This window comes from Coregonus clupeaformis, chromosome 9 (genome assembly GCF_020615455.1).
Source record: "Coregonus clupeaformis isolate EN_2021a chromosome 9, ASM2061545v1, whole genome shotgun sequence".
Taxonomy (NCBI): Eukaryota; Metazoa; Chordata; class Actinopteri; order Salmoniformes; family Salmonidae; genus Coregonus; species Coregonus clupeaformis.
This window is the reverse complement of record NC_059200.1, coordinates 19,543,993-19,562,745: the sequence shown is the minus strand read 5'-3', so window position 1 is coordinate 19,562,745 and position 18,753 is coordinate 19,543,993. Positions and strand designations below refer to the sequence as shown.

Here is an 18,753-nt window from a genome sequence, read left to right as displayed (position 1 = left end):
GTTTCTTCTTTTTATTCAGTTTAGTCACATGATTTCTCAATTTGCAATACGTTTGCCAATCGGTTGTGCAGCGAGACTTACTTGCCATTCCTTTTGCCTCATCCCTCTCAATCATACAATTTTTCAATTCCTCGTCAATCCACAGGATTTAACAGTTTCTACAGTCATTTTCTTAATGGGTGCATGCTTATTAGTAACTGGGATAAGCAATTTCATAAATGTGTCAAGTGCAGTGTCTGTTTTCTCCTCATTACACACCACGGACCAGCATATATTCTTTACATCAACAACATAGGAATCACTACAAAACGTATTGTATGACCTCTCATACACAATATTAGGCCCAGCCTTTGGAACTTTGGTTTTCCTAGATATGGCTACTATATTGTGATCACTACATCTGATGGATTTGGATACTGCTTTCAAACAAATCTCTGCAGCAATAGTAAAGATATGATCAATACATGTTGATGATTTAATTCCTATACTGTTTGTAACTACCCTGGTAGGTTGACTGATAACCTGAACCAGGTTGCAGGCACTGGTTACAGTTTGAAGCTTTCTCTTGAGTGGGCAGCCTGATGAAAGCCAGTCAATATTTAAATCACCCAGAAAGTATACCTCTCTTGATATCACATACATTATCAAGCATTTCACACGTTATCCAGATATTGACTGTTAGCACTTGGTGGTCTATAGCAGCTTCCCACCAGAATGGGCTTTAGGTGAGGCAGATGAACCTGTAGCCATATTACTTCAACAGTTTTTAACATGAGATCCTCTCAAATCTTCACAGGAATGTGGTTCTGAATATAAACAGCAACACCTCCACCATTGGCATTTCTATATTTTCTGTAAATGTTATAACCTTGTATTGCTACCACTGTATCATCAAAGGTATTATCGAAGTGAGTTTCAGAAATAGACAGAATATGAATGTCATCTGTTACTAGCAAATTATTGATTTCATGAACCTTGTTTCTTAAGCTACATATGTTAACTTGGTCTATTTTGAGCACTTTTCTTCTGGGATGCTTACTTGTTTTTATTGCTTTACTGGGAAGCTTAGCAGCAGTAGATGTACTCATGTTCTTTATGTTAGTGCAGGGTGAGCTGCACACAGTGGCCTTACTCCTTGGGCACACCGGCTCAGTGCTAACAGTATACATCTGGTTCTTAGGCATATGATTACTGCATACAATAGCTGTAGGATCAGCAGAGGCATTCAGGGCAGTTAGAGGGACATATATTAGGTTATTTACATTGTGTCTACCGACGCCCCTGGTGTAATGTACATTTGCTGAAGCATTTAGACAACTCTGCGTCACAATGGTAGGGATTAGCTGAGCTGGGCTTGGGTGATTGCTAAGTCATTGTCTCAACGCAGCCTTATAATGCTGTGAAAGGATCCAGGAACCCAAATGATTTGGGTGGATCCCATCCTCCTTATAATATGTGTTTTGTTTCCGAAAGGTATCGAAATTGTCAACAAAAGTTACACCCATTGAGCTGCAATAATCACATAGCCAGTTGTGAAGAGCAAGAATCCTGCTAAAGCGTTCAATGCCACGATTCAGAGAGGGCACAGGGCCAGATATGATGGGTTTTTTGTTAGTGTCTAGCAGAGAGTCAATCAGTTCTTTCAAATCCAGTTTCAACTGTTCAGAGCTGCCCTTCATAATGTCATTAAAACCCACATGGACTACGATAGAATCGATTTCCATGTCCTGACTTAGTACATTCAATGCCATACAACACTCCTTCAGTAGCCTCCAACTGCTCTTAAACACTAGTAAAAATAAATGCATGCTCTTCAATCGAACGCTGCTGGCACCCGCCCACCCGACTAGAATCACCACTCTCGACGGGTCTGACCTAGAGTATGTGGACAACTACAAATACCTAGGTGTCTGGTTAGACTGTAAACTCTCCTTCCAGACTCACATTAAGCATCTCCAATCCAAAGTTAAATCTAGAATCGGCTTCCTATTTCGCAACAAAGCCTCCTTCACTCATGCTGCCAAACATGCCCTCGTAAAACTGACTATCCTACCGATCCTTGACTTCGGCGATGTCATTTACAAAATAGCCTCCAACACTCTACTCAGCAAATTGGATGTAGTCTATCACAGTGCCATCCGTTTTGTCTCCAAAGCCCCATACACTACCCACCACTGTGACCTGTACGCTCTTGTTGGCTGGTCCTCACTACATGTATCCCAGTATCTCTATTTGCACATAATCTCTTGCACATCTAGCATTCCAGTGTTAATACTAATTGTAATTATTTTGCACTATAGCCTATTTATTGCCTTACCTCCATAACTTGCTACATTTGCACACACTGTATATATATTTTCTGTTGTATTTTTTTACTTTATGTTTTTTTACCCCATATGTAACTCTGTGTTGTTGTTTTTATCGCACTGCTTTGCTTTATCTTGGCCAGGTCGCAGTTGTAAATGAGAACTTGTTCTCAACTGGCTTACCTGGTTAAATAAAGGTGAAATAAAATAAATAAATAAATAAAATAAACATTCGGGAGCAGCTTAGTAATGTCATTTACTCCAGCTCCGGGATAGGACATTGTTTTTGCACCAGGAACGGTCACATTTCTTACCATGGAGCTGCCCAAAATCACGGCTGGCGAGAAGGACGAGGATATCCGCCCACTCCCACGCGTCACAGGATGCAGGCCTCCGACAGATGGAGAAGCCCCGCTCCATCCAAAGCAGGGACGGAAGGTTGCCGACGTCGAAATCGTAGTAGTAGGCTAGGCATCCTGCTACAGTGATATGAACTGTAACGCAGTCAAATCTTTGAAATTGTTGCATGTTGCGTTTATTTTTGTTCAGTATAAAATCCTGTCCTTACATTCCTCTCTGTCCAGACCAGGCCTTGTAGGTCTATTATTTTGTCCCTATTCCAATATATATATATATATATATATATATATATATATATATATATCTTTACAAAATATTGTAAACCATAGATATTTATGAGCAGTTACTAGCCTATGTCATATATTTCACATTGCTTACAAGGTATTACAAATGATCTTATAAAGCATTAGGAAGAGGGTGTTCATAGAAAGTGTTACAAATATTAATATTCTCTTCCTATGTGTTTCCTCCAGGTGGGTTGTGGAGTGTGTTCACACTGGGCGGAGCCGGCAGTAAGCCAGGATTGGAGCAGGAACAGAACCCGCTGCCCTTATCCAATCAGAGCCTGTTATTACTCCTGGTGCTAGCCAATCTGACAGATGGACCTAACGACTGCCCCAACCCTTACAGACAGGCTGTCACCTGCTTCAAAAACACACAAGGTGCTGCCCTATACGCACACAAACACAAACACACACACACACACACACACACCCCTTACAGACAGGCTGTCACCTGCTTCAAAAACACACAAGGTGCTGCCCTATACGCACACAAACACACACACACACACACACACACACACACCCCTTACAGACAGGCTGTCACCTGCTTCAAAAACACACAAGGTGCTGCCCTATACGCACACAAACACACACACACACACACACACACACCCCTTACAGACAGGCTGTCAGCTGCTTCAAAAACACACACTGTGGGGCTGGGAATCTCCAGGGAACCTCACAATACGATGATATGTTACTTAGTATTTTTTTATTAGACTCTTTATTGTGAATATTGATTATTGTTCTGCAATGTTTTATAGCAATTTGATGTTCCAGGAAATGGGAAAACGAGTTTTGATCAGTCATGGAAATAAGTGCTGTAATCAAATTGGCTCCCTATTTAAAAAGAAAGATGGAGAACAAGCTATAGGTCGAAAAATACAGGAGTTTTGGCGCAGGTACAGCCTACTAGAGTTTTCCCCCATCACTACCTGTCTACACGCTAAAGGCATTTGGTTTTATCTATTGAAAATACATATATTTATTGTTCATTATCAGAACAAAATTTCTGTAGCAATAATGCTTGACTACTGTGCAGTATAGTCAAGTACAGTATAAAGTGAGGTTAAGAAGCTAGAGAGGGAATCGTACACCCCCCCCAAAAAAAATGTTTTAACAATTAACACTCACACTTGACTCTTTCTCCCTTCCTGTTTTTTATTTATTCACTTTTATGTAATCAGGGGAGCCCAATTGAGACCAGGGTCTCATTTTCAATGGTGCTCTGACCATTGCTGATAGCTACTTTGTTGAGGAAAATTGTACTTACTGTGATATAGGGTTGTCCCACCTAGCGATCTTAAGATTAATGCATTAACTGTAAGTTGCTCTGGATAAGAGTGTCTGCTAAATGACAAATGTAAATGTTTACAGTTTACATACAGTATGACATACTGTCGCAATAGAAGCTGACTTAAAGGGAACTTTCAGTGAATGTTGTGTCTCATTGTAAGTTGCCTTTGATAGGAGTGTGTGCTAAATGGCTTAAATATAAAAACATCCATGTCAAATCAAATCAAATGTTATTGGTCACATAGACATATTTAGCAGATGTTATTTGCGGGTGTAGCGAAATGCTTGTGTTCCTAGCTTCCAACAGTGCAGTAGTACCTAACAAGCGTCTTTTGCCTCCTTCAGACACGTCATCGATCCCTACGGAGCAGCACCATACGTTCCAGATCAACTTCAACAGCCTGTACACAGCTCTGTGTGAGCAACAGAGATCTGACCAGGCTACACTGTTACTCTACACACTGCTGCATCAGAACACCAATATGAGGACTTACATGCTGTCACGCACAGACATGGAGAACCTGGTAAGTTAAATGAACATTTAAAAAAAAAAATTCAACTTCCTATTCATCATCTCCAGCACCACCACAACATCAACATATGTGAAAATGGCACGTTTCTATGTTTTGTACTGAAAAAGATAGAGGAAGATAAGTGTTTCCAATCACATCGTCAACCAATTAGTAGACCAGGGTTGCCCAACCCTGTTCCTGGAGAGCTACCCTCCTGAAGGTTTTCGCTCCAACCCCAGGTGTTACTAACCTGATTCATCTTATCAACCTGCTAATTAATAGAATCAGGTGTGCTAGATTAGGGTTGGAGTGAAAACCTACAGGACGGCAGCTCTCCAGGAATAAGGTTGGGCAGTCCTGGCCAGTATGAAAAATGTATGCACTCACTTAACTGTAAGTCGCTCTGGATAAGAGCGTCTGCTAAATGACTTAAATGTAAATGTACTCATTCGTTAAAATCAGGAGACACACTGGTGATGTCATTGGAAACACTTATATTCCTCTATCTGTTTTCCCATAGAAACTTGCAATTTGCACACGTTGATTTTGGGGTGGTGCTGGAGAGGAAGAATAGGAAGCTGATATATTTTTAATTTCCCTTTTAATAGAATTGAAAATAATAGATTTTATTGTCCTCCTTGACGAACATTCTTTTTCCCAGGCCCATACAGTCCATTTTACACAACTGATTCCCCACACAGACATTGACAGTTGTGCTCCCATACATTCTGCTCCTGTTACTATTATTGGTCTAGTAGCCAAAGGAAGCCTTATGAAGGTGCAAATGTACTCTAAGGCGATGTTCACACAGCAGACCTTAATGTTCATCTACAGTTACATGTTTCAAATCTGTTTTGGAATCCTGAGTGACCAAACAGCAAGTTACAAGTGACCAAATCGGATTTGTGTGTGTTCAGACCGCAGTCATTTGCTGACATGGCTACGCTAGTTGTCACGGTAAAGACCGGTGTGCGCGCAGTGGAAGAGGATAAGATAATCCAACTTTCAAAACGAGTCCTTTTTGGCTAGCCACAGCAGTCAGCTAGCTAGGTAGCTGTTTAGCTTTCTAGCACATTCACTAATTTGTTTTGTAAACAAACAAAAAATAAAAACATCAGCTTCATATTCATCATCTCCAGCACCACCCCAACATCAACATATATGAAAATGGCGCCTTTCTATGTTTTGTAGTGAAAAAGATAGGGGAAGATAAGTGTTTCCAATGACCGTTTACACAGAAGTCGCTTGGCCAGGATTCAGATTTGTATCTTTTAATTTTTTTTATATTTTACCCTTATTTTACCAGGTAAGTTGACTGAGAACACATTCTCATTTACAGCAACAACCACCTGGGGAATAGTTACAGGGGAGAGGAAGGGGGATGAATGAGCCAATTGGAAGCTGGGGATGATTAGGTGGCCATGATGGTATGAGGACCACATTGGGAATTTAGCCAGGACACCAGGGTTAACACCCCTACTCTTACGATAAGTGCCATGGGATCTTTAGTGACCACAGAGAGTCAGGTCACCCGTTTAACGTCCCATCCCTACACAGGGCAATGTGAATCACTGCCCTGGGGCATTGGGATATTTTTTCTTTAGACCAGAGGAAAGAGTGCCTCCTACTGGCCCTCCAACACCACTTCCAGCAGCATCTTGTCTCCCATCCAGGGACCGACCAGGACCAACCCTGCTGAGCTTCAGAGGCAAGCCAGCAGTAGGATGCAGGGTGGTAATGCTGCTGGCAGGGTGGTTTGAAATGTGGCTTGAAATATCAAAATCCATGTGCTGTTCAGACTGCAGGAAAATGAACAGATTCGAATCGGATATGCATTTTTTATTTATTTGAGTCCATTCAAACTGCCAACGTGAACAAGGCTTTAGTAATCTTAGTCATCCGCTTTCTTAATTTCTCATTGTTCCCAGCTGACATATTGGCACACAATGGACAGCTGGTCCTGCGGGGTGTGCTTTGACGTCACTTCTCAGCAGGTTTTAAGGAGGAGGGGTTAGGGAGGAGGATCACTCCCACACACAGTGGAACCATGCTGAAACACACGCACACAGCTCCCTGAAGTCCCCCTCTGTGGAACGATACTGGAGGCCTGAACACACACATGGTCTCTCTCTGTCTCCCAGTGTCTCTTTAGTCTGGGATGCAGTGTGTTGGATGTTGGGTGCGTGTCAGGGCTTGCCTTCTGGTTGAGGTCTGGTGGGGGTCTGGTGGCCCGCCCCACTTCCAGCCTCCAGTGTTGAACCACAGATAGGCAGCCTGTCTCCAGGCTAGTCCACCGCACACCGCCCCCTCTCTGTCTCGCCCCCTCTGTCTCGCCCCCTCTGTCTCGCCCCATCTCTGTCCCGCCCCATACCACCCCCTTTCTGTGCCGCCCCACACCACCCCCTTTCTGTGCCCTCCCCCTTTCTGTGCCCTCCCCCTTTCTGTGCCACCCCACACCACCCCCTTTCTGTGCCCTCCCCCTTTCTGTGCCCTCCCCCCTTTCTGTGCCGCCCCACACCACCCCCCTTTCTGTGCCCTCCCCCTTTCTGTGCCCTCCCCCCTTTCTGTGCCACCCCACACCACCCCCCTTTCTGCCCCGCCCCCCTCTCTGCCCCGCACCCTCTCTGTTCCGCCCCACACCGCAGGAGCACACAAAGTATACCAGGAAGGAAAACTGTGGCATTTATAAGTGGATTATCCTGGTTAAATAAATATGCTAAATGAAATGAAAGGAAACAAATATGAGTAACCAACACACATGTTCATTCTCTAATGATCTTACCTTAGGTGGTGCCCATCCTGGAGATCCTGTACCATGTGGAAGACAGGAACTCTCATCACGTCTACATGGCCCTCATCATCCTCCTCATCCTCACTGAGGACGACACCTTCAACAGATCCATACATGAGGTGGTGAGTACTGACCCTGACCCCTGACCCCTCACTCTAACCCTAACCCTCATCATCCTCCTCATCCTCACTGAGGACGACACCTTCAACAGATCCATACATGAGGTGGTGAGTACTGACCCTGACCCCTGACCCCTCACTCTAACCCTAACCCTCATCATCCTCCTCATCCTCACTGAGGACGACACCTTCAACAGATCCAGGGTAGGGATTGGCATTTGAAACGAACACAGTACCTCAGACAACATGAATTCCCTCTCAGTAAATTCTGATTATAGACTTGGCAGACATTTCTCTGAAGGATGATTTCTCAAATGTCAGGACCTGTGCCATTTCAGATAAGAACAGTACTATGATTTATGATCTGTAATTTTGATTATTTTTTCTCAAAACTGTCATTTCTGATAAGAACAGTATGTTCTTCTGATAGTCACTATCTGTAATTTAGAAATGTCCCCATCCTCCTCCTCTATCTATTTCAGTCTTCATTATTGCCCAACTTCTCAATGAATTCACAGAGTATTTGAACAGAAAACCTTTAAACCATTTAGCTCACGGTGATGGACTCATTCCACTCTGCCATTACCTTCAGTTATGTGAATCATTTTTGCTATTTCTCGCTCTCTCGCTCTCTCTCTTTCCCCATTTCTCGCTCTCTCGCTCTCTCTCTTTCCCCCTCCCTCCCTCCCTTATGCAGTCCATTGCCTGCGCTGCATATGAATGTGTCCCTCTCCTTCCGTCCCAAATGGCACCCTATTCACGATGTAGTTCACTACTTTTGACCAGAACCTTATGGGGAATAGGATGATCTCTCTCTGTCTCTCTGTCTCTGTCTCTGTCTCTGTCTCTGTCTCTGTCTCTGTCTCTCTGTCTGTCTGTCTGTCTGTCTCTGTCTCTGTCTGTCTGTCTGTGTCTCTCGCTCTCACTCTCACTCTCACTCTCACTCTCGCTCTCGCTCTCACTCTCTCTGCAGCAGGAAATCATAAAGCCAAAGCTGTGGCTAAGTCTTGATATATTTTTTTGATTAAAATACATTTCACATTGGGCTCTTTGCTGTTGACATGTAATTTCCATCGGGTTAAATGTAAACCAAAGTCAGACATCTCTGTGTTCGGACAGAAGTTCTTCTACATTGAAAAATCTATGTGGAGGTGCTTTAGTGTTGTTGGTGTTATGGGGCTGTTTGTTCAGCCTGGGATTAGACGGCCACTCTCTACTCTCCCCCCTAGCCATCCAGAGAGATATGAGGCTGTGTAGTGACTGACTGACTGACCAGAGGCTGGGCCGGACAGGACACAGCTCTGCCTTGGTCTCCTCTCTCTCTACTCTCCCCCCTAGCTATCCAGAGAGGGACAGGGATGCAATTTTTCCTGATTTAATGTGGAATTTCTGCTTTTCTCCATGAATACATCAATAACCTTCCCCTGAAACCACTATCCTGATTTTCCTGATTTTCTATGTCACATCCCTGAGAGAGCAATGAGCCTCTGCAATACTAGGTCTACTGACTGACCAATGAGGTAGTCATCGTTTTCATCCCAGTGTGTGATGATTGTATTCCCTGAGGTCAGAAGGCTACTGTACACCAGTTTAATCTGTATTCCCTGAGGTCAGAAGGCTACTGTACACCAGTTTAATCTGTATTCCCTGAGGTCAGAAGGCTACTGTACACCAGTTTAATCTGTATTCCCTGAGGGTCAGAAGGCTACTGTACACCAGTTTAATCTGTATTCCCTGAGGTCAGAAGGCTACTGTACACCAGTTTAATCTGTATTCCCTGAGGTCAGAAGGCTACTGTACACCAGTTTAATCTGTATTCCCTGAGGTCAGAAGGCTACTGTACACCAGTTTAATCTGTATTCCCTGAGGTCAGAAGGCTACTGTACACCAGTTTAATCTGTATTCCCTGAGGGCAGAAGGCTACTGTACACCAGTTTAATCTGTATTCCCTGAGGTCAGAAGGCTACTGTACACCAGTTTAATCTGTATTCCCTGAGGTCAGAAGGCTACTGTACACCAGTTTAATCTGTATTCCCTGAGGGCAGAAGGCTACTGTACACCAGTTTAATCTGTATTCCCTGAGGTCAGAAGGCTACTGTACACCAGTTTAATCTGTATTCCCTGAGGGCAGAAGGCTACTGTACACCAGTTTAATATGGAATTCCCTGAGGGCAGAAGGCTACTGTACACCAGTTTAATCTGTATTCCCTGAGGTCAGAAGGCTACTGTACACCAGTTTAATCTGTATTCCCTGAGGTCAGAAGGCTACTGTACACCAGTTTAATCTGTATTCCCTGAGGTCAGAAGGCTACTGTACACCAGTTTAATCTGTATTCCCTGAGGTCAGAAGGCTACTGTACACCAGTTTAATCTGTATTCCCTGAGGTCAGAAGGCTACTGTACACCAGTTTAATCTGTATTCCCTGAGGGTCAGAAGGCTACTGTACACCAGTTTAATCTGTATTCCCTGAGGGTCAGAAGGCTACTGTACACCAGTTTAATCTGTATTCCCTGAGGTCAGAAGGCTACTGTACACCAGTTTAATCTGTATTCCCTGAGGTCAGAAGGCTACTGTACACCAGTTTAATCTGTATTCCCTGAGGTCAGAAGGCTACTGTACACCAGTTTAATCTGTATTCCCTGAGGTCAGAAGGCTACTGTACACCAGTTTAATCTGTATTCCCTGAGGGCAGAAGGCTACTGTACACCAGTTTAATCTGTATTCCCTGAGGGCAGAAGGCTACTGTACACCAGTTTAATCTGTATTCCCTGAGGGTCAGAAGGCTACTGTACACCAGTTTAATCTGTATTCCCTGAGGTCAGAAGGCTACTGTACACCAGTTTAATCTGTATTCCCTGAGGGTCAGAAGGCTACTGTACACCAGTTTAATCTGTAATTCCCTGAGGTCAGAAGGCTACTGTACACCAGTTTAATCTGTATTCCCTGAGGGTCAGAAGGCTACTGTACACCAGTTTAATCTGTATTCCCTGAGGGCAGAAGGCTACTGTACACCAGTTTAATCTGTATTCCCTGAGGTCAGAAGGCTACTGTACACCAGTTTAATCTGTATTCCCTGAGGTCAGAAGGCTACTGTACACCAGTTTAATCTGTATTCCCTGAGGTCAGAAGGCTACTGTACACCAGTTTAATCTGTATTCCCTGAGGTCAGAAGGCTACTGTACACCAGTTTAATCTGTATTCCCTGAGGGCAGAAGGCTACTGTACACCAGTTTAATCTGTATTCCCTGAGGGCAGAAGGCTACTGTACACCAGTTTAATCTGTATTCCCTGAGGTCAGAAGGCTACTGTACACCAGTTTAATCTGTATTCCCTGAGGCAGAAGGCTACTGTACACCAGTTTAATCTGTATTCCCTGAGGTCAGAAGGCTACTGTACACCAGTTTAATCTGTATTCCCTGAGGTCAGAAGGCTACTGTACACCAGTTTAATCTGTATTCCCTGAGGGCAGAAGGCTACTGTACACCAGTTTAATCTGTATTCCCTGAGGTCAGAAGGCTACTGTACACCAGTTTAATCTGTATTCCCTGAGGTCAGAAGGCTACTGTACACCAGTTTAATCTGTATTCCCTGAGGTCAGAAGGCTACTGTACACCAGTTTAATCTGTATTCCCTGAGGTCAGAAGGCTACTGTACACCAGTTTAATCTGTATTCCCTGAGGGCAGAAGGCTACTGTACACCAGTTTAATCTGTATTCCCTGAGGGCAGAAGGCTACTGTACACCAGTTTAATCTGTATTCCCTGAGGTCAGAAGGCTACTGTACACCAGTTTAATCTGTATTCCCTGAGGGCAGAAGGCTACTGTACACCAGTTTAATCTGTATTCCCTGAGGGCAGAAGGCTACTGTACACCAGTTTAATCTGTATTCCCTGAGGTCAGAAGGCTACTGTACACCAGTTTAATCTGTATTCCCTGAGGGCAGAAGGCTACTGTACACCAGTTTAATCTGTATTCCCTGAGGGCAGAAGGCTACTGTACACCAGTTTAATCTGTATTCCCTGAGGTCAGAAGGCTACTGTACACCAGTTTAATCTGTATTCCCTGAGGGCAGAAGGCTACTGTACACCAGTTTAATCTGTATTCCCTGAGGTCAGAAGGCTACTGTACACCAGTTTAATCTGTATTCCCTGAGGGCAGAAGGCTACTGTACACCAGTTTAATCTGTATTCCCTGAGGGCAGAAGGCTACTGTACACCAGTTTAATCTGTATTCCCTGAGGTCAGAAGGCTACTGTACACCAGTTTAATCTGTATTCCCTGAGGTCAGAAGGCTACTGTACACCAGTTTAATCTGTATTCCCTGAGGTCAGAAGGCTACTGTACACCAGTTTAATCTGTATTCCCTGAGGTCAGAAGGCTACTGTACACCAGTTTAATCTGTATTCCCTGAGGTCAGAAGGCTACTGTACACCAGTTTAATCTGTATTCCCTGAGGTCAGAAGGCTACTGTACACCAGTTTAATCTGTATTCCCTGAGGTCAGAAGGCTACTGTACACCAGTTTAATCTGTATTCCCTGAGGTCAGAAGGCTACTGTACACCAGTTTAATCTGTATTCCCTGAGGTCAGAAGGCTACTGTACACCAGTTTAATCTGTATTCCCTGAGGGCAGAAGGCTACTGTACACCAGTTTAATCTGTATTCCCTGAGGGCAGAAGGCTACTGTACACCAGTTTAATCTGTATTCCCTGAGGTCAGAAGGCTACTGTACACCAGTTTAATCTGTATTCCCTGAGGTCAGAAGGCTACTGTACACCAGTTTAATCTGTATTCCCTGAGGGCAGAAGGCTACTGTACACCAGTTTAATCTGTATTCCCTGAGGTCAGAAGGCTACTGTACACCAGTTTAATCTGTATTCCCTGAGGTCAGAAGGCTACTGTACACCAGTTTAATCTGTATTCCCTGAGGTCAGAAGGCTACTGTACACCAGTTTAATCTGTATTCCCTGAGGTCAGAAGGCTACTGTACACCAGTTTAATCTGTATTCCCTGAGGGCAGAAGGCTACTGTACACCAGTTTAATCTGTATTCCCTGAGGGCAGAAGGCTACTGTACACCAGTTTAATCTGTATTCCCTGAGGGCAGAAGGCTACTGTACACCAGTTTAATCTGTATTCCCTGAGGGCAGAAGGCTACTGTACACCAGTTTAATCTGTATTCCCTGAGGGCAGAAGGCTACTGTACACCAGTTTAATCTGTATTCCCTGAGGGTCAGAAGGCTACTGTACACCAGTTTAATCTGTATTCCCTGAGGGCAGAAGGCTACTGTACACCAGTTTAATCTGTATTCCCTGAGGTCAGAAGGCTACTGTACACCAGTTTAATCTGTATTCCCTGAGGGCAGAAGGCTACTGTACACCAGTTTAATCTGTATTCCCTGAGGTCAGAAGGCTACTGTACACCAGTTTAATCTGTATTCCCTGAGGGCAGAAGGCCCTCTTTCCACCTCCTCGTCTCTTTATTTACAGTAGCTATCAAAATGTATCTAGCTATTTCTATTGTCCAGGACAGAAATACATAAGTATTAGTGCTGACCCCATTTAGTCAACTGGTCAATTGTTTGGTCGATAGGCTGTTGGTGGACCGAGATTTCTTTAGTCCAGCAGTAGCAACATTTAAAAAAATTAAAATAATGCTGTACAAGACACCTGTCTGATTGGCTCCTGTCTGAGTGGACTGATCCATTGTGGAGGCCGTGGGGATGGCACAGTCCATCACTCTAAGACATGTGCTGCTGCAATTGTATTTGGTTAAGGACAATGGTGCAACACTAATAAAAATAATATTATTTTATAACAAACGTGCTTTCTGCTGCGTTTGATAGCGGTCGCTGTCCGCGGTTCTGAAACATCAGTGCGCTGTTGAATTAGCGCCTTTTCCTAGACCGTGTTGCTATGTGCATAATAGCAAAGTTAACCAGCATATTGGTGTTGAGAACAATGCGGTGGAGGCTGCAGCAGAATGAGGAGATGAGAAAACAGCCCTCGCCTTATTGTCTAAAAAAAGTGAGGAGAGAGGAAACCCCAACTTAATTAGGTCTATAATCAATAGCCTAACTGTTAAATGTGCCTGGCTTTATAAAATCATCCATATATATCTACAGAAATAAGACAGATCCTGCTACTGTTGCCTGTTTGAGTGTTTAATAGCCTACTGATTCCGTGAGCACCGAGCTTCACTCAACCACAACATGTCATATAAACAATTTCACATATTCGGCTGTTTTTAATCTTTGCTGAAATAAGGGTTTTACACTTGTTCTGTTGTTAATCCAGCCTCTCTGCTATTACTTATAATTTATTTAGTGTTTACACTGTTCCAAATTGTCAGAAAAATTATAATGTATAGTAATAATAATAATAACCCTTATTTTTCTTGATTTCCGTATTGCTATTATTAGTATTATTGTTATGATCATCATTATAATAATAAGTAAAGTCATTATCATTAGTAGGCTTAGTATAGCAGCCTTATATAACCACCATTGAGCTGTAGGCCTAAGAGCGCATCCTGTTTAGTCTTAATACCGTAACTTACTTAGGCCTATATTTCAATACTTATATAGGCTACTGTGTCAATCAATCATTATTTAGTTCATGTCATCACACAGCATACGAGTCATTCATGATTTGAAATACAATGAAGTGTTTTAGTTGAAAAATTTAAATAACAAAGCGACCCTTGAATAATTAGCATAAACAATAAATAAACCGAATGCATATGACTGGTTTTAGTCTTTGCTGTAATAAAGGCTTTACCAAAAAACACCAACAACGTTACAACAGACCCTCTGGTACGCTTATCATTTATTTAGTGTTGTTTATTTAGTCCCTTGTAGCTCAGTTGGTAGAGCATGGCGCTTGCAACGCCAGGGTTGTGGGTTCGTTTCCCACGGGGGGCCAGTATGAAAAATGTATGCACTCACTAACTGTAAGTCGCTCTGGATAAGAGCGTCTGCTAAATGACTAAAATGTAAAATGTTTAAATTGTTCCAAACCGTCAGAAAAATTTATATTGTAATCTAGCAGCACCTGTTGGGCCCACAGCACTTACCTTCTTCTTCTTGATCTCCAGTATTTTCCACAACTAGTCAAATTTATTCCACCCATCTGACTTCCCCTTTATCTCCTGAGAAACCAGTAAACATTCCTCCGTTTCCAGTTTATTCGTCACGTCCTCTGCATCCATTTTGCTGTCACGTGTTCGGTGTTCGTTATAACCAATTTATTGATGTGATTATGATATGCTACATGTCAGGCCCTGTTGGTCACGTGCATGCAATGCATACATGTGTCACGTAAAGAGAAAAACAGGGAATGTTTTTCCTAAACAAATGAGAGATTTCGGTAACAGAACTTTTCAGTCAGAAATGTCTGTAATTATGTTGCAGCTTCAGCAACACGGACAGCACGATTAACACTGTTGATGTTCTGTTGTGGTCGCTGCAGCAGGGAGGATAGAGAGACAACGGGTGCTAGTCACACAGTCACTCGCTGTAAAAAAAAAAAAAAAAAAATATTACACAGCGCAGCAAGCATGAGCCCGGTCCGGCACAATCAAATCAATTGCGGCCGGACTCCCTCTAGTCATTTGTGTGTCTTAATTATTTCATCCCAACAGTGTGCTTAAAGCATCAGATAAGCTCAGTGTATATAGTTGATTTGATTAAAACACATAGGATGTATCTATAAATGGAGAAAAAAAATACACGTTAAAGAATTTCAACCAATCAATTGGTCGAAAGAACAGACTACTCTCTGTCGACCAAGATTTTATTTTGTCGGGGACAGCCCTAGTTTATTCACGTTACTTTACTTTAATAAAATGTTTTATTTGATGACTTTATTTCATTCCAAGTCATCATCTCATCTCTATAGAGCTGCTACCTATGCTGTCTGACAAAATCACTATTTTGTAGTTCTTCAAAGTAAATAAGGTATACTTTTGACTGCTGAATGCCAACTATCAATCACTTGGATCATGTATTTTCAGGCTCACGAAGCAACTGCTTACTATCCCTAACAAGTCTGGAGCCTCAGCTCAGACAGACATTACACAAAATGGTCGCCATAACCAGAGAGAGAGAGCGTGAGAGAGGGGTAATTTGAGATGCAGAGACAGAAAGAGAGACCGTAACATTGGAATGGATACGTTGATACATTTGAAACTCCTGATACTTCCTGTCTTAGTCTCATCGTCAGTGTTCTCATAGGCTGACTGATAAAGGTTATCTGAGGGGAGATAGGATTTGGATGTTAATCGATGTTTAGTCTTTCAGGAAACAATGGTATCTACTATCTACGAGATTAGGAAGGAACAGTGGTAGCTACTAGGTAAAACCTCTGGGGTGTTACGTAGTAGCTACCATTTGTATAGCCATTTCTTATGTTGTCTCCCTCTCTCTCAGGTTTTAAAGAACATAACATGGTATTCAGAACGTCAGTTAACAGAGATCTCTCTGGGGAGTCTGCTCATCCTGGTGGTCATACGCACCATCCAGTTCAACATGACACGGACCAGGGTGAGTTAAACACACATGGATGTACATGCATGCATACACAGTGCATTGACAAACACACACAGGGTTTTTTCTGGATCAAAATTAGGCTTAGGTGGTGGCCGTGGCGGTGGCATGGCCATGGGCGTGGCCAATGGTGCGGTCCTGTTGGCTAATTTCCTGCAATTCTACACATTTTTGCCATTAGGCTGAGAGAGATTTGTACCCAACAAAATATAAAAATAAAATATAAATGCAACATGTAAAGTGTTAGGCCATACGTAGAAAAAAGCTTCTCTCTCAAATTTTGTGCACAAATTTGTTTACATCCCTGTTAGTGAGCATGTCTCCTTTGCCAAGATAATCCAACCACCTGACAGGTGTGGCATATCAAGAAGCTGATTAAACAGCATGATCATTACACAGGTGCACCTTGTGCTGGGGACAATAAAAGGCCACTCTAAAATGTGCAGTTTTGTCACACAACACAGATGTCTCAAGTTTTAAGGGAGCATGGAATTGGCATGCTGACTGCAAGAATGTCCATCAGAGCTGTTGCCAGAGAATTGAATGAGGATTTCTCTACCATAAGCCGCCTCCAACGTCGTTTTAGAGAATTTGGCAGTACATCCAATCGGCCTCACAACTGCAGACCACGTGTATGGCGTTGTGTGGGCAAGTGGTTTGCTGATGTCAACGTTGTGAACGGAGTGCCCCATGGTGTCGGTGGGGTTATGGTAAGGGTAGGCATAGGCTACGGACAGCGAACATAATTTCTCCTGAGGCCCATTGTCGTGCCATTCATCCGCCGCCATCACCTCATGTTTCAGCATGATAATGCACTGCCCCATGTCACAAGGATCTATACACACTTCCTGGAAGCTGAAAATGTCCCAGTTCTTCCATGGCCTGCATACTCACCAGGCATGTCCCCCATTGAGCATGTTTGGGAAGCTCTGCCAATATCCAGCAACTAAGCACAGCCATTGAAGAGGAGTGGGACAACATTCCACATGCCACAATCAACAGCCTGATCAACTTTATGTGAAGGAGATGTGTCCCGCTGCATGAAGCAAATGGTGGTCACACCAGATACTGACTGGTTTTCTGATCCATACCCCTACCTCTTTTTTTTAAAGGTATCTGAGATTATCTTATTTAAAAAAGTATTATTTCTTATTTTTATTTCTTGTGTGTTTTTGTTCTACCTTATATAATTTTTTTGTACTACATTGATATTGATCACTGCATTTTGGGGTTTAGAGCTTGCAAAAAGGCATTTCACTATACTTGTGCATGTGACATTAAAACTCGAAACTGTGCGCATCTCAATGGACTTCCAGGAAGGTTCATTGTAAGTCTCTTATTTCCTCTCTTCCAGGATAAGTACCTGCACACCAACTGCCTGGCAGCCCTGGCCAACATGTCAGCCCAGTTCCGCTGCTTACACCAGTACGCTGCCCAGCGTATCATCAGGTGAGGTTTAGTACACACTCTGTAGAACTAGTGCTGACTGAATGCCAAGAGTGTGCAAAGATGTCATCAAGGCAAAGGGTGGCTATTTGAAGAATCACAAATATAAAATATATTTTGATTTGTTTAACACTTACTACATGATTCCATATGTGTTGTTTCATAGTTTTGATGTCTTCACTATTATTCTACAATGTAAAAAATAGTTTAAAAAATAAAGACAAACCATTGAATGAGTTGGTGTGTCCAAACTTTTGACTGGTAGTGTACATGTATATACACATACATGTTAGCACACACATACAACAAGTAGGTCACATGGGCGTTGCTTTATTCGTTTTTTGAAACCAGGTTTGCTGTTCACTTGCGTTATATAAGATTGAAGGGAGTTCCATGCACTCATGGCTCTGTATAACACTGTACATTTCCTTGAATTTGTTCTGGACCTGGGGACTTTGAAAAGGCCCCTGGTGGCATGTCTGGTGGGGTAAGTGTGTGTATCAGTGCTGTGTGTAAGTTGACTGTGCAAACAATTTGGAATTTCCAACACATTAATGTTTCTTATAAAAACAAGAAGTGACGAAGTCAGTCTTCCCTCAACTCTTAGCCAAGAGAGACTGGCATGCATAGTATTAATATTAGCCCTTTGATTACAATGAAGAGCAAGACGTGCCGCTCTGATCTGGGCTAGCAGCAGCTGAACTATGTCTTTCTTTGCAGCACTTGAACATATGACTGGACAATAATCAAGATAAGATAAAACTACAGCATGCAGGACTCGCTTTGTGGAGTGTGGTGTCAAAAAAAAAGCAGACCATCTCTTGAATCTATGTGTTTTTGACCATGAAAGTTTACAATCTAAGGTAACACCAAGTAACTTTGGTCTCCTCAACTTGTTCAACAGCCACACCATTCATTACCCGATTCAGCTGAGAACTTAGGGAATGATTTGTACCAAATACAATGCTCTTAGTTTTAGAGATGTTTAGGACCAGTTTTTACTGGCCACCCATTCCAAAAGAGAGTGCAACCCTTTGTTAAGGGTTTCAGTGACTTCATTATCTGTGGTTGCTGATGCATATCAAAACTGCATTGT

General features: G+C 42.8%; 1 protein-coding gene across 2 annotated transcripts in view; it reads left to right on the top strand.

Moving 5' to 3' along the window:
* LOC121573427 (dymeclin) overlaps nucleotides 1-18,753 on the top strand; it is a 138,004-nt gene that overhangs the window by 51,672 nt on the left and 67,579 nt on the right. For both annotated transcript variants that reach the window (XM_041885399.1, XM_041885398.1), the window contains exons 9-13: nucleotides 3,140-3,328; nucleotides 4,592-4,770; nucleotides 7,546-7,671; nucleotides 16,095-16,208; nucleotides 17,566-17,660. In XM_041885399.1, the coding sequence (XP_041741333.1) occupies nucleotides 3,140-3,328; nucleotides 4,592-4,770; nucleotides 7,546-7,671; nucleotides 16,095-16,208; nucleotides 17,566-17,660 (703 nt within the window). The remainder of the gene's footprint in view (nucleotides 1-3,139; nucleotides 3,329-4,591; nucleotides 4,771-7,545; nucleotides 7,672-16,094; nucleotides 16,209-17,565; nucleotides 17,661-18,753) is intronic.